We start from the raw sequence: 17,265 nt of genomic DNA, 5'->3' as shown, positions 1-17,265 counted from the left end.
AATTTGTTAATACTACTGAGACAATTGTGCTCCTCAGCAGTTAAAAAAAGGGGAAGAAAGAGAACACAAAATATCCTTTGCATTGCAGTAGCCTGGGGGGCAAGTCTACACCCTTATTTCAGTGTATGTTGTAAGGGAAAAAAAAAAAAAAAAAAAAGAAAAAGCTATTGTACCAAAAATGTTTCCAGGGATATTTTCTCCAAACAACGCACTAATTGCAATGAACTGCTACCTAATGCAATGTCATTTGCTTTTCTGACTTGCCTTTGGACATACTAAGCGCTGTGATATGACTGACTCACACACACATAGCACAGATAAGAGGCAATTCCTGCTAAAAGAAACATCTGACAGAAACTCACTGCCTGAGACAGGCCTTGCTGGATTCTATTTTACACAAAATTTAGTAAGGAAATATTTTTTCATTTGGCTTGTCAAATGATTTGCACTTTTTCAGAGAGTGGCTATGTTGTTATTACTCTAACTGTTCTTCCTCTTAATGCTCTTCTGTGAAGAAGAAAATGCAGTGTGTGCATTTACTGTGTTATGTACCTGTTCCCTGCATATTAGATCACCACAAACATCAAATCAATGGCATAAATTTCTTGCACAAATTTCAGTAGTTAGTGCAAATCATTGGCTCCTTACAGCAAAAATTGTGATATTGAGTAACATTTTTTTTTTTCTTGTAATTCACTTCTTACAGGCAATGCAGCAGAAATTTGCATGTGATCATAATTTCAAATGGCTTCTCTGACATGATGAAATGAGAGATGTGATAATTACTGAATGCTATTATCTTTACGAGAACTCATTTCCTGAGCTGATGGAGTAGCCCCTAATAAATAAATGCACTAGAGCATAAAGCAGAAGATTAAAAGCTGTATCGTTTGGCCAGATGTGTGCTTTTTAAAATGTTGCCATGTTTGCCCTATGTGGGAACAGCAGGTTCAGTTGTACAGATCTAAATGAAAGTTTAGCTCATTCCTAGTGTCATTGGTTGTTTCCACTGCTAAAGAAGTTGTTATAGAGGTAAGGAATAATTAATAATCAATTAATATGAGGATAAGATTGATCTCTACAGTTTGGTGGTTCTGGTGAGACCCCACCTGGAGCGCTGCATCCAGCTTGGGAGTCCTCAGTGCAGAACCTGCTGGAGTGAGTCCATGGGAGCCATGAAGGTGATCAGAGGGCTGGAGCACCCCTCTTGCGGAGACAGGCTGAGGGAGCTGGGGTTGTTCAGCCTGGAGAAGAGAAGGCTCTGGGGAGACCTTAGAGCCCCTTCCAGTACCTAAAGGAGCCTACAAAAGAGTTGGAGAGGGACTTTTTACAGGGATAGGACAAGGCGGGGTAGCTTGAAACTAAAAGAGGACAGGTTTAGATCAGATATTGGGAAGAAAGTCTTTGTTGCAGGGCTGATGAGGCACTGGCACAAATTGCCCAGAGAATGCCTTTAAGTGGACATAAAAACAAAAAAGAAAACAAATAGAGCATAGATTTGAAAATAGCTCAGCACAAAGGAATTTGTGCGGTAGCGTTGTCCAGCTGTCCTGCTGTCTGCTGGCAGAGCTATCTAAAAGGAAGAGGAATATGCTAACATAAATTGTGTATTTGGATGTAGCTTTGCATGCTCTGTTGGAAAAAGTTTTCAGTACGAAATTTCTAGCTGATCACAGACCAGAGAGTTAAAAATGCATAAAAGGTAATTGTCTGAGTTCTTTCTGGCTTCTTACTTTCAGTTTTGAAGAGACTGAGGGTGGCTAAATCTACCCACACCCCCAACTGGCTTAGCATCATTCTCTTCTACCCCTCACTCTCTTCTGCTCACTTGACCTTCTTTATTATTATCCCCTGTGCTGCAGGGAGATCATACAGAAAAACTATTGGAAAGGGAAGAAAAAAAAAATAACAAAAAACTTACTGAAAAAGTAGAATTATGTGTTGCCCCTAAATCTTGAGGCATCTAAGAAATGCTCCAGAGCATTAGGTTCACGATGAACTGCACAGGGAAGAAATCCAACAAGCCGATGACTTGCAGGCTGAAGAGCTCGCTGATGTTTGCCCTTGCTGGAGCCTTGAGCGCGTTTGTGCCTTTAGGTGTCACTGTTCACCTGTACCGTGTGTCCTCCTCGCTGAACGGAGCCGTGTCTGTGCCGCACCAGCCCAGGGGAGAAAAACTCCGAGGCTGCTCTGTCGCTGCAGCTCTGCAGTACCACATTCAGAGGAGCAAGGCGAGTGCAACATTAACCTGAGATGGGGGATCTGATCTAACACAGAGCAGAAGCTGGGACAACCAACCCGGTTGTCTTCCTTCAGTAACACTGCACATTCTGATTTTTTATTTTCCCCCCCTCCCCAGCTGCTGGATGTTCCTGTGAATTGGTTGCAACACAGTGCAAACCTGATGAGCAGTCACAGTCCCGCTGGATTTAGTGTCACACGACAGTGGTAGTAAGTATTTTGCAGCACACGTGTGTGTGGTAACTGCTTAGAAATCCAACACTACAAGTGATGGACGGCTTGGTGCTCCTGTCAGTTTGTTCATGCTCATAATTATGGCCAGGAAAGGAAATTAAAGCAGCCTTCATGTATTTCAGAAATCACATGAGAGTGTTGGCAGGTGAATTATTTTCGCTATGCGTGCTGTAATTTGTTATGTCCACTAATCCTCTCTCGTGCTTGTGACAAGATGTCAGAAAGCTAAAATTGATGAGTACAGCTGCGCTGAAACCTGACCAGCATCGTCCCACTGACCCACATGTAGTCAGCAGGTATTTTGTTGCAGCATTGTTCAAGATGTTACTTTTCTCCTTCCTGACAAAAAACAATGTAGTTCTGCATTTTGCCAAAAATTAGTGGTTTCCTTTATGTAGGGTATCCTAGTAATCCTTCAACTAACTGGCATTCCAGAAAGCCATGCACTAAAACCCTCAGAGTACTCCTGCTTTGAGAACTTTCTGATCAGTTAATGGCATTAGGCTTTTAAAACCAAATTTGGACAATATTCTGACTGCTTGGAACTCTGATATCAGTGGTATTTAGACATTAGATTTGATTCCTGGACTATTTCTCATAATGCTTTTTGATTTTAAAACCAGAGCTTCACCCTTTAGCCACTCAGCGACATGCAGGACCCCACAGTACTTCCAATTTTACTGAAGTGAGCTTTTGCCCATACTCTGAATTTATCAGTGTTCAAATCCTGTTAAATCTGAATTGAGGCTGACATTAAGAGTCTCCATTCCCCCTGAACACCCATATCCACAAATCTTTCCCTGAAAGGCAAACTGCTCCCTGGAAAACAGATGTGGGGTAGGCACATTTAACAGCACCCTATGGTGAGATATCTCCAGGATTTTCACTATAAGGGCACCTTGGATTCATATTAAAAAAAAAAAAAAAAAAAAAAAAAAGAAAAAAAGAAAAAAAGAAGAAAACAACAACAAAAAATGAACATTTATTCTAGCTGTGTTTTAGCATTCTGATGGTACACTTAAAATATAACCTTTTCCTTCTAAGATGATGCAACTGAACTGAAAAGATAAGATTATTTCAAGAGCAGGGATATTGTCTAGATAATGCTGAGGACAAACCCATCAAAGCATATTCATAAATGTATCTTTCCAAGGTGAAAAATTCCAGAGGTAATCTTTCTGAACATTTGTTGATGGCAAATCAAGACTCAAAGACATTTTCATGTGATCTGCCACGAATTTGTTAATTACCATCAGCTTAAACTTGTAACATGAGACCTGTCTTTACCTAGCTGGCATTAACAGCAGAAAGGGGACTTTGTACAGCTTTTTACCTCATCTACACCTTAAGCCAATAACTGTTCTGGAAAATAGAAAGGCTATTTTTTTGCACCAGCTACTCCTTTGTAATTTCTCCCTCACGGGTTCGTAAGTATCAAAAATAATTTCCCTTATTTTCCAGTGGTAGATGTGGAGTAGAGTAGGGAATAACTTCACACATTTTCAATTTAGCCTGGGGGAACGTTAAATGCCCCCATTGTTAGTACCAGCCTTATGATGCAAGAAAGGCTAAAATCTTCCAGACAGCAACAATCAACCATTCCCCATAATGGGACTTACTTAACAAAAGCCCCAGTCTATCCATTAAATAGACATATTCAGAAAGAGAGCTATTTTATTCTAATTCCTATAAGTGCTCCTGGAATGGGGCAGAATATCATACAGAAGCATCAGGAGACAAACAACACTTCTCCCCAGCTGTCAATTTCAAAATAAGACAAATACATTAGGAAACTGGAATTAATTTACCAGCTAAACTTTCTCCCTGGTTTCTTCCATTGTACAGGAGATCACGTTTTCTTGGAGGTCGAGCAGTTTTGCAATTCAGGCTCTAAGCTATGCCATTAACAGAGGGGCTCTGAGAGCACATTGAAAAACAACAGAAGTCTCTGTATATACTTGAAGAGAGCCCCAGCCACAGAGCAGTGGATGGAGAATCATTGCTCCCTAAGCATCAGCACACAAAACCAGTAAAATCTGAACAGCAGAGGGTTCCACAGGAGAAGCAAGACTCCACCTCTGCCATCAAACCAGGAAGCAAGTGCCACCTGCAGATCAGAGTCCCACTTACCGTGAGGGGCCGCACAGTACCGCGGTAAATGTTCATCAGCTGGAGAGGTAAATGTTCGTCAGCCGGAGAGGTAAATGTTCATCAGCTGGAGCGCAGGGCCGGTCACTGACCTTCATCCCCTCGGTTTGCCCCAGGCAGAGGGAGGGATGGGGGTTTAGGAGAGGCACTTTCATCTCCTTCCACACAGACGCTTCCATCGATCCGCCGCAGGCCTGAGCGCGCAGCGCACGCGGCGTGTTCGGGCCGGCACACGAGCTCGTGGGGAGCTAAATCACACTCAGAGCTTCACACCTGGATTCCATGATGTATACGTCACCGAAACACGGCCATAAAACTTGTGACAGCTGAAAAGGGCAAACCCCTCGAAAAGAAGATGACCCTTCGGTTGTTTCAGAAGGTACCCAGTAAAACAAAAAAGCTGGTCCCTATACGGAATGGGCCCCCCCACACCACCCCATTTTGCACCAAGAATCACAAAATCAAAATTCCCCAGCCACTGCAAACCAGAGGTTTCGATTAGATGGTGTAGCTGGGCCAATCTTTGCACATACGAACTGGGAGAGGAATAGTGAGTCAAAACAAGAGTACTACTGCACATAGCGGACTTGAAACAACGTTCAAGTACCAACAGCTGTAAGAATTTCTTTCCTTACGGTTCTTACAAGGTGCTTTAATTCATCCTTTTTCGCAGCTCCTGCCTTCAAATTGTTTTTGCAGAAAGCTGTTTGGGATTTTAATTTTCATCTCTATACATGATAAATCCAAATATAAAAATGACCTTTGTGTATTATGGTTTGACTTGCTTGGAAATGTTATGGACATTGCTAGCTTGTGCAAGAATTGAAAAATCAGGAATGTTTTCCAAATGATAGCATCTCTCTCCTATTCGTTGGGGTTTTTTTGGTTTTTTTTTTCATCTAGAGTGAAGTGTGTTCAAATTTGTGAAAAATCAGTCTCCAAACAGTAACTCTGCAATTGGTATGGGGGTCTGGGGATTGTTTTTGTTTTTCTTCTGGGTTTGTTGTTGTTGGCTTGATTTTGGTTTACATTTTTTTTAATGGGGGAAGAGCTGGGAGAGGGATGAGGTTTTACTTGGCAGATTTTCTTAATTCTGACCAGTTGTGTCAGAATGACATTTCCCCCACCCCCTCCTATATTTTAAGGCCATCAGCCAGAGGAATAGACTCCAAAGCTACTCAAAGACAAAATGTCTGAGTCTCATATGTCTTAAGATACCTTTACATATCTGTAGTGCTGTAGATGCTTCTTAAATAAAGCCCACCCAAAGCAGCACTGAATTCGGTGATCCTGGCAAAATCTATGTGTTTACTGCTTTATCTGTATCCCCTAGAAAGGGCTGAGGGAAAAGAAACAAGAAGCAAGGAGAGCTGTAGGAGCGTTCTTTCCACCTTCTTCATTGATACCCTTCATGCCATTCAAATAGACTCCGGAATACACTACTTTAATTAGCAAAGCTTGTTTTAAAGTAAACAACACAAACACTCCTTATAGGACAGTCACAGTCTCCCCTGCTAGACATACAGGCTTTTTGGCAAGATCACATTCAAACAGCATGAAATTCACCCATGGGCACGGTCCCGAGAAGGCCCTTGCACCTCTTTAACTTCCATTTAGCTGCTCTGGATAAGAGCGAGTGGTTTGTGGGATAAGGACAGTTCTCCTCCAAAAGAAAAAAAAAGATGGTCCAAATCCACATCTGTAAAGATCATCAGCTTTACCACTATAAGGTCATAAAGGTGTAGTATAGGCGTCATGCATAGAGTACATACCATATTTCTATTGAGTCCTGTCCCTGAGTGACTTTGAGCCCCTGTGAAAGCACAACACACAACGCGCCCGCCCTCGGTCACTGTCTCTGCTGTGCTCTTTCCTGGGAACACTGCAAAGTCATTCAACTGACAGGAGTCAAGACAGCAGTGAGAAGAGTATCCTCATGAGGAAGCTCTGACAGGATTCCTTTTGACACATGGGAGAACATGAGAGTCCCATCTTCGTTCAGTAATTGCTAAACAAACAGAAATCGGAAATCATTAATGCGACATTGATCCATAAAACGCTGATCACTGAGGCCCTGTTCTCCCCTGTGCCACGCACAGGGAACAACAGATGCTCAAAGTAAACAGGGTAAGAACAAAACAATATGGAAATAATGTTGGATCCTTAACAAATGTCTTACTGTAGTCCATTTATGCTGACTGACACCGGTTGTTCTTTTCAGTTATAATTGCGCAACAAAATCAGACATGTCTCATCTTCCAGTCTTGATACTGAGCTGTTGTTGTTGTTGATTTTCTTCTGTTGGTTAAGTTATTTAATTTTTCTTTTCTTTCCTTTTTTTTTTTCTTTTTTTTTCTTTTTTTTTTCTTTTTTTCTTTTTTTTTTTCTTGTTTACATCTACGTTTATCAACACTGATACATTACAGATCTTGTTAGTTATACTTTGAAGTCTGATCATGCAGAACTACAGGCAGGTGCAACTTAGATCTTATTACAGAATGGACATGGCAAAGTGAACAGTTGTTTTTTCTAGTTAAGATCTGGAGCTTTGTTACTGTTGTGGCTTAATGTATACTGGCCATAAGTCCCACTTACCCAATTTATTAAATATACATGATTCTATATGTACACTGAAACTTCCAGCACCCTCCTTTATCAGCACATGACTCAGGAAAAGGTCAGAGGTCAACCATAATTAGGCAAACAGCAGCCTTATTGTAAAAGTTTTTAACAGAAATAGCGTGTTGGATTATTACATATTAGTTACAGAGGAAGGAAAAAAATAAATCCATACAACTATTTACATTATAAATATCTTGCTTTCCAGAAGACAAGAATGGCCCTGTTCAGTGAAAATTAGCAAAAGAGACCTGTCTGAAATGATAAGCATGGTAAGCATACATTTATTTCCCAAACTGACTGTGTCTTCCTTCAATATGTGCTTTTCAGCTTTTCCCTCTCAGGTAAAAAGGCACCATTAGCCTCAGTTGAAGTTTTTCAACATTCTTTTGTCGAATCAAACCCTCTCTAAAACAAAACTTGCCATAGGCCAACAAGCCTGAACATGCATTAAGTTAAACATTTCACTTCTTGCAATCAATAGTTGATAAAAAACCCAAACCAACAAACAAAAATGAAAGAAAAATCAGGCCCCACTGGCAAGTTCCTAATACACTAAGCAGATTCCACTAAATTCCACTGGACAGGTCAGTGTTCCAGCTCATTGGTGAAGATGACACATTCACCATTCCCCTGCATACTTCAAGCATCTTACTAATTAAGACAATTACATATTCATGTGATATTCAAACCTACTGCGCAATGATTTTCTTTTTGTGTGTATGTGTGTTTGTGTGTGAAAAAGATTACCTCGAGCTTGCAATTAGTTAAACCGTGTCCTTTGTAAAGTGGTGGAAGTTCAAATAAGCACAGCCATCAGAATCTTGAAGATGTGTGATTATGTAACAATTCCTCTCTTTATCCACACTGGGAACTTGGATCAAGCATGAGTGGAACAGAGGTTCTAAAAATCCATATGTATACCCTCTCTTCCCTACACACACATACAGAAGCAAGAAAAAGAAAAGCCTAAACATAAATTGAACCACTAGCTCAGATTTATAAAAGAAAACTAATAGGTCCCTGCAGGTTTTCTTCCATATTGTTCTCCCTGGAAGCACAGTTTGTTGCAAAATGCCTTTTAGGTTTGTTTGTGTGTTTTTGCATGTTTGAATTCACACAAAATTTTAAACTCTCATTAAGCACAAATGAAGAAATATAAATAGATCTGAATAGAAATAAATAGATCTGAAACTCAAATAGTTTTTGATCCTTTGATCTACTGTGAAGCTTGCAATGTATATAAGCTAGCATTGGTTACTAGAAATTTCTTTGAATTAAAATATTCCAGTTCCATTTTACAATAATCCCAGCATATTAAAAACACTTTTTAATAAAAAAATGGGAGATTTTATTAAAGTGACTCTCTCAGGCAGTTCTAAAAGTTACTATGTTTTTCATGAGAAAATGAATTGGAAAAGAAATCACTGGTGCTCACTGACAAATTTAGAATACAATCCAAATCAGTTAAGTAGTACTACTTTGGGAAATCCCCTAAAGGCACTGCAACAGGTCTAATTTCTTCAGTACTGTTATCCCAGAATTAGAAAGTAAAGCAACATATATATGAAGATAAAGGAATAGATATGAACCAAAATGCTTATAAATTTGGAAGAGTGACATAGTGACATGATCATCTATCTTGTGTAACCTTCAGAGGCCAATGCTGAGCAGAAACTGGTGATTTCCAGAGGAAAACCATCACTGCATTAGGGCTTAGAAAACCTGATCAGGCTTTCTGTAGCTTTGTTGTTTAAGATTTTTTGTGGGTTTTTTCGTGGGGATTTTTTTTTTTTTTTTTTTTTTTTTTTTTACACATTACTGTGCTTGCACTCCTGTTTAAGTATGTTTTATGTAATGCAAACTTGCTACGATTCATGGTTCTATTTGTGCCATGGGGTTCTAGATAGGAGGGGCCAACATCAACCACAATACAATTTGCATCAATCACAGTGATCAACTCAAATAGCTGAACTCTCTCAAGATATATTGTAATGGAATATAGTCAAAACCTCACAAAATACTATTGTAGTTACCAAGCCAGTATCTGAAGACTGTTCTCAAAAATTACCAGAATTTTGGATTGAAAACATACATAACCTTGCATCAACTTGCAATAAATCACTGTGTCATCTTCGTTTAAACTCAGCAGCGAGAAAGAAAATGGAGGAAGGGTCTTTTAAGAGTTGTTCTGACTTCTTTCTTTTTTTTTTTTTTTCTTTCCTCATACTATCCCAAAGTTCTCCATCTGAAAAAAAAGCAGGGATGTTTTGCAGCAGCTTCCCCCTCTACCATCTCAATGCAGCTAGTGCTCTGAGCAGTCACTGACAGATAATGCTCCTGCTATTTTCCTCACCCTGCTGATGCCTGTATACATGACTTAGGTGAGCCACTTGGGACAGAATTTCCTTGGGTATTGAGGCACTTAGGCAAGAGGTTCTTGGGCATATTTTCAGAAATGCCAAGGTGTCCAGCTGCCATTCAGGATATGCCGCTTCTGGCACAGGCTCTCTGATTGCCCCTTTTGTGCCCAAATACCTTGGAACATCTGTCATAGATCTTTGGCTTCCCAATCTCCTTCACTTCTGCCATGGTGGCAATAATGCTTACAACTGCAAACCTCAGAGAATGAAGCGAAAACTGTTGCCAAAGTATTGTATTTAGTAACGTGTTAAGCAGAAGTAGGTTTAAAAGATCAAAATTAAGGCAAATCATCTATCATTATCAAGCGAAACAAAATTTTGGAATAAAGGGGAACAGACATTAAGAGGACAGTGTCAAAATTTCTAGAATCAGAAAAAAAAGTGGGTTCCCTTAAAACAGCCTCAGAACATCATCACTACGGCCCTTTATTCAAGAGTACACGTGTTATTGTAAGATACCAGCCGGCAACACCACTCCTGGCACAAAGCAAAACAAAGGATGCTATTCCTGCTTGATGGCCACCACTTCAGTTTGGACATAGAAGGACCAGAAGCATAAAGAACTAATGCTTTTCTTCATTGATGGCTTTTTTTTCTAGTGTCCAATATGGACAGCTCCAAGTCTCCTCCCCTGGACAGAGCTTCTCATGAAGGAGAGTAGTTTGAGGACAAAAAGAGATGCACTAATTCTTTCAGGCCCCATTTCAGCAAGGCACTTAAGCACATGCTGATGTCCATCACTGCTGAGCAAAGGACAAAAGCACATGCTAGTTAAATTTTTGTAAGCATCCTACAGTCCCCGTGAGATGCCTGAACAAGCACTGGTGCTTAGCAGAATCAGGGAATAAAGCTGATCATGTAACTCCTGTGTTGTGAGTCCCTTCAGTGTCAACCTAAGGACACCTTCTCTGGTCACTGCTTCTCCACCCTGCACTCATGAACCCAGACACGACTGAATTATACCATGAGACTAAGAGCACAGATTTGCCTACAAAAGATGAAACATGGGAGGTCTGTAGGTCTCCATCTGCTATAAGTGGCCTCTCTGCTATTTCTTATGCCACATCTCCATAATATCACTGGCAATGAACTGGGATTACTCCAAGTTTCTACAGTCTACACTGGTGATATTTTTGCAGTTTTGCCTCAATGAGACTTAGTTTAGTTTATTTTAAGTAACACACCCAAATGGTGCACACTAAGGAATGTAAAGTAGATACTAGTTACCTGAATATTATTTATATGTGTCTATGGTGAATTAAATCTGGAGGTGATACATTTAATTATTGCTAGGAAGTCACCCTTGGTGTTATTGCCTACATACCTACAGAGCTTTGCTGTTAACCTATCGATATTTTTATCATCATTGGCTTTGGAGTGAGAGTTACGTCACCCAATAGTGACCTGATGTTTCATGGCTTAAGAGAGAATATTGCTAAATATATTTAGCAGTAGTAAATTATTGCTTTTGAAATTACTGTTCTGAGTTTTTAGAATATTAATAACCTAATTTTATTATTAAAAAAATTGATAAAAATCTACCAAAAATATAACCAGGGAAAGACCCCCACTTCCTGAAGCAGTTCTGATGCAGCTCAGACTTAGCAAGTCTGATTTTATTTTATATCCTCTTAATTTTTGTTTCCCTTCCTCCCCACTCTGGAGAGAAGTTTTTTTCTTCCCTTTCTTTCATTTGAACGAAATCTGACTTGATAGTAATTTTTTTTTTTTTTTTTCCCTAGCACAGAATGGCAGTCTTGGAAGCCACCAAATGGAACAGTCCTACTTTGGTAGAGTTTTGAATACAAAAGAATAAGTGAATTTAAAATATTCACTAACGTAGTCTAAACAGTTTCTCTCTCTGGCATTTGGAAAAGCAGTAGAGTAGGATTTAGCTCATTTCAGTTTACATGGCACACTTTGGTAAAAGGACAGATGACTTGAATTTTAGTTAATTTCCAACTCAGACAATGATGACCTCACAGTGGAAAATGCCAATTGCTGTTTTGGCCGGAAAGATATTTGGTTGTTCTGAAATTCTGTGTGGAATTTTGTCATTTGCTACTAAAAACAGTTGCTGTTACTTACCATGGGGAAATCCTCTGCCTTATTACCTGGCAATTCAGTTTGGTATTCAGTCACTGTTGGGTTCTTCAGGACTTGTCCAAACTGCCCAAGACCCCTGGCTGCAACCCTTCCAGCCCACCACATGGAGCTGATTGATAACCTTGGCTGTTAGAATAGAGGAAAACCAAACCCATGCACTCTGTGGTTCTTTTCTGTGTAACACAGGTGCTAAAGCTTCCTGGGGAGTCCAACAATTTGCCATGAGGAAATGAACAGCCAAAAGCACCCAGAGAATGCCTGTTCTCTGAGTAACAGAAGTGCCTGCAAGGGAATGATGAAAAGGGAAAACAACCTCTAAACTGCAAACACACACTGAGAGGGAGTGGGCTGCAAATATCCTTTCTCTAGCTAACCTAATAAAGACCTAGACATAAAATAAAAAGTTGGTGCATGTCCTTTTGATCACAGTCTGCTCATTTCCCAACCCTGTCGTGTACCTAATTTACAAACATACATGTACTTCAAAATAGCGAGCCTATCTATGACCTAAGATGATAACTCACTTAACACTGACAGAAAAAGTTGTTTACTTTTAACCTTTCTGGGCTTAGACATGCATAACCCCCCTTCATTCTTGTTCCCTGTAACTTGCAAAGATACATGTGCTTCCTTCTAACCCAGTCTTATCTTGGCATATCTGCTCTAAAAATCAGAACAATAAGTCTTAACATTCACAAACTAGCACTTTTCTATGAAGCTCTGTGGCTTCTTCTTTCAATAAAACTGGTTATTATTTCAAAATATATATACAACTCTCAGCAGAAATTTGGTGCTACATCTTCAAGTGTCTGAGGGAGCCACAGTTCTCTGTGGTTATTTACACTTCCACAAGTCCTCATACAGCATATGCAACCTCATCAATGAGCAGATAGAATGTGTACTGTAAGATCCCATATGTAGTCAAGCAGTTCGCCTGAAATGGGCCATTTATAGTTGTGGAGTGCACACGAAGTGCCTGTGCAGATGTGCAGGCACACAGCTGCGTGCACCGCCAGGATTCTGTTGGCACCTGAGTGTATGAGCTGTTTGTGTGTGAGGAAGAATGCACGGAGATCCCTGCCTGCCTCACTGGGCAGACGGCAGAACAGAGAGTGAAGGCAGACACACACTCACTCGTAGGGTGGAGCGCGGCTACTGCACACCTTGTCATGCCAGTGTGAAAAAAGACAGTTGCAGGTTGCTGGTTTTGCAGCCATTCATTTTACATCTTGTGGGGAGGGGGGGTTAAAAAAAAGGATTTTTTCCGTTCCTTTTTTTCTTTTCCCCCCAGTAAGCATCACTGGAAGAAGACCAAAGCAGAGCAACTATAAGTTAAATACACACTTGAGCTTAGCTGCATTACATAACTCTGTAGGAGAAGCAGGCTGAAAAGATTTTTTTGTTTGCTTGTTTCTTTGTTTGTTTCACTTAAATCTTTGTGTTTTGATTCTCTCTCTTTTCATCTCTTAGCTCCCATAATTTTTCCCTCCTAGGTTCCATCATCCTCTGAAGAACGCTGGGTTTCGCAGGCAGGCGGCTAGTCACCTGCAACAACCGAGGGGTCCCGCAGAAGCTTCCAGGCTGCTGTCCGTGTCAGACGCCAGGGTTTGATCCGTGGACATGGATGAGATGTCGTTGACAGATGAGGATGGAGGGAGGCTCTCACTGCTGTTCACTGCTGCACCTGTGCTACGAAAACGAACACCAACGTGATTAAACCCGAAACCCCAGGAGGTGTCAAAAAGCAAAGGGTGTGTACCCTTTGGTGGTATGCAGACCATTTTATACACTGGCAAACCTCAGCAGAAAACTCTACAAACTCTAGACATTGGATAATATTAAATATACCAGGCTATTCTGTCCCCCACCAGTCTGCTTTGAAAAGTTATGGCTCTTAACAGTGTTTGTCACCCCACTTCATTCTAGCCTGCTAGGAGTTCCAAAACACCCAACACTCAGAGGCATGTCAGGATCGTACGATGTGTGATCAAAACAAAAACAGACCCCACCTATTCATCCACATTGTTCTCATAAAATTCCAGTTTTCTTTGTGGCAGTCTAATAGAGTGGGTGGGATCAAATCACCCAGTGGAAATTGCAGAAATTCTTCCTCTTAGTTAAGGGTTAGGTGACTTAGTCCAGGACTTCAGCTGCATTTTTGACTGCATTTTTGAACATCCAAGTTTACCTTGCCTCTCTAAAATTATGACGGTACCAGATATGCAAAAATTCACTTTGACTTTATGAAATGAAGAATGAACCTTCCTGAGATTATCATTAATGCAACTGAACATTTACCACATCTCTGACTATTATCAGAAATTATCTGTCCTATAAATTCTGACAACTGAATGACCAAAACACAGCCATGAAAAGAATGTATTTATTGTGTACCTATGACTGTTCAACTGTTGCTGCTCATTAACCTCAGCTCAAACTAAAGTTCTCAGAGTAGCAAAAACCTGTGGTTTTTTTGAACTTTCAGGAGATGTTTTTCTTGTGCTCTTTATACCAAAATTATCACTGTCTTCAGTTTGAGAAGGATACATTAATTTCCATTAAATATTCATGACAATAAAATGGGTAATTTTGTATGATCTTTCATAGCTAGAAAGTACAGCTAGGCAGGTGACACAAGTCTTTGTTCTGTAGATAGATGCCATTTCATTCTTCTGTCTGAAAAGTGTGCTCAGCCAACTTTTAGAGACTTTCATTTCCACCAAATGGCTAGAAATGAACATCTATTATCTAGTAAAACTACACAAATCATATATTCCTAAAACAGAGATTATTAGTTATCTCTACAGCCTAGGCAAAACATATGCTGCTATGGGCAAAAGGAAAGGATTTTTGTCAAATTTGTAAGAAAAACATTACTTTCAGAAAACAAGCCACCATACCACATGTCCAGCCACTATTCTATATTCCTCAACTTTTTCTTCCCTTTATATACATCCACTGTAAATATGCAAAAAAACAGGAACAGATATACCCACATTTAGAGCTCCAGATGGGAACTGCTTTCTGCTGTTCTAGTAGTACATTACGGCATCAGAACCAAACTTAAATAATTTACTTTCCCGAAACATTTGGAAAATGAAATAGTTAATTTTGTAAGTGCTACAAAAAGACAGAGCAATGTTAATGAATCTGACTGGTGATGGCAGACAGCAATCACCATCCTCTTTGCCAGAAAACGTGTTTTTCAGAGGGTTATTTACATGTACCTCATCATCCAGTACAATACCGTTACTTCATGTTTACATGTTATTTAGTCAAGTGGCATTTTACGGAAATACTAATCAGTCAAGACAAGTTCATTTATGTGTAGTCAAAATATGACTGAATTCATTTATATTAATGACTAAACAATATATCACCTTTCTAAATGTTTACCCTGCTGCCACTAATTCAACTTTTGATCAAACTATTGCTGTGCAGCATTCTTTGATGAATGTGCACTCAAGTCAGCTAGGCAAAATAACTGAAGAAATATCGGCAGAAATTGTACAGGTGAAGATTTTGTTACTCTCTGTCTGATTCAGCACCACTGAATTCAATAAACCCTGCTATGCTCTTCTCAGCAAGTATCAGCTCAGCCCATGAGTTTTCGGAAATTACATTTTTTTGGCTATTCCTAGCTTTCTGCACAATTCCACGTGACACAACACACAGACGTGACAGATGCTGCTGCAGCCCCAAAGCACCCAGACTCACCGAGTATTCACAAAAACAAATGAAAACCACACTAAACCTCTAGGACAGAATTAAAGAGCTCAGCAGCACAAAGCAGACTTGGGCAGTAACACTCAGAAACCCAAACAAATCTGTCCCAGTCAGTAAGGAAGGCTCCATTTGCTGTGCTCAGCACCTGCCTGGTGCTACAGCAGCTCGCTCCTGCAGGGATGTGTGCCAGGTGAGACAGTGCAGATATGACAGAGGTGCACTCAAAAGTGAAAAAGAGCCCCATTTATGAAGTTGCTGTTTGACAGGAAGCTTCTCACTGGCTGCAGGGTTGAGGAGAAGTGTTAAAGGTTAGAACAGGTGAGAAACAGCACCTGGGATCTGTGCCTGACTCTGGTACTGCCTTGACAGCTTCTCTTTTAAGGCACACATCAGCTTGTGCGCTGCAAAGAAGGGATTCCTTCCTCAGAGGGCTTTTCTGGGAAAAGCTATTAAAATAGCACCAATGGAGATGCCAGCTGTGAAGTGGTACAGATTTGGGGGTAAAAAACACTGAAGGAGAACTGCAGCTTTTGCAGTTTCCAAAAAAGCCCAGTGTCTGTCTTGGGGATCTGCTCGGCTCTCATAAATTGCGACTCTTGGTATCGAGTGCCGCAGTGCTTGGCAAGTCCATCAACTGCTTATTTTAGAGTCTGCACATGACAGAGGAGGGCTGCTAAAGGTGTCCAGTAGTTCCTGGGTGATTCCAAATCAGACAGCAAGTAGAATCCAGGAAAGGAAGAATAAAAGATCCATTTTCACCTAGAAAGGGAATGCTAAAAATAAGCTGCAGTAAGATCAGTGCTATTTACTGTATTTCGTACCTGGAAAGGACAAGACAGAAAAAAATATTATGTATGAAACTACAGCTGGGTAGTGAAGGCTAGGGGAGAGTGTGAGAGGAGGTTAGATAGTATGGACAGAACTTAAGTTTGATTCTAAATAATCTACAGCCTTGTATTAAACTTCTTTTTTCAACTGAAAATGCTGGTTTTTGATAGTAACAGAAACACTTTTTTTTGGACAGGCAGAAGTAGCCTCTGCTGGGAATGATTTTTGATGCTGTTGATTTTGTTTATTGAGCATAAGCATGAGGGGTAGGTACTGGAGTTTCCAAGCTGATATGTTGCACTAACCAGCTCTTCACAGAGCAGGAGATTGACACCCTGATACACAGGCACTCTAAGAGGCTCTGTCAATGGGCATTAATGATCCCTCGTGCTGTCAGCTTCAGCAGTCTCCCCCAAAACTCTGATCAAGTAATCATGGAAACTAATCTCCGGCTTGCTTGCCATGATTATTGATAGAGCACTAAATCTCAGCTTTCTGAATTCTTGCCAAGAACACCAACCAATGAGTAGAGTCTCATTTTCCTTATGCTCAGAACTGGTGTTTTACCTCTTCCATTATTTCACTCAGCTGAAAATTTAAGTCAGGCACACAGAGTGAGGAAAACCAGGAAATCTACTGTTTCATGAAACAGCCTCATCTGAGAGCAGTTTAAAAATATTTGCTGAACTTGTTGGTGCCTACCTTCAAAAAAACAGCCAAAGGGAAACAGCAGAAGAAATAGCAGGTAAAAAATAACAATTTTGTATGTTTGAAACTGTTTTACACAAACAATGAAAACCTTCCACATAACAAAAAAAAAAGAATATGAAATAGCTAAAGAAATCCCTGAGTAGTTAATTTCTGAAACAAGCAACTACAATGTTTCTTGATCAAAAATCAACCTGCAACGACAATTCTGCAAGGGAGAAAAATTTAAGAA

At 40.2% G+C, this 17,265-nt stretch overlaps 1 protein-coding gene across 10 annotated transcripts in view; it reads right to left on the bottom strand.

The window, feature by feature from the left end:
• Positions 1-6,046: 6,046 nt before the first annotated feature.
• MAPK10 (mitogen-activated protein kinase 10) overlaps positions 6,047-17,265 on the bottom strand; it is a 158,704-nt gene continuing 147,485 nt past the window's right edge. For 9 of the 10 annotated variants that reach the window (XM_040064726.2, XM_058420530.1, XM_040064724.2 and 6 more), the window contains one exon: positions 6,047-13,455. In XM_040064726.2, the coding sequence (XP_039920660.1) occupies positions 13,313-13,455 (143 nt within the window). In that variant the 3' untranslated portion in view covers positions 6,047-13,312. Of the gene's footprint in view, positions 13,461-17,265 lie in introns of all 10 variants that reach the window. The other variant, XM_040064733.2, reaches the window with a different exon arrangement.

The sequence above is a fragment of the Hirundo rustica genome, chromosome 5, assembly GCF_015227805.2.
Source record: "Hirundo rustica isolate bHirRus1 chromosome 5, bHirRus1.pri.v3, whole genome shotgun sequence".
NCBI lineage: Eukaryota > Metazoa > Chordata > Aves > Passeriformes > Hirundinidae > Hirundo > Hirundo rustica.
The sequence above is the reverse complement of the archived record's forward strand: the minus strand, read 5'-3'. Positions and strand labels throughout refer to the sequence as shown.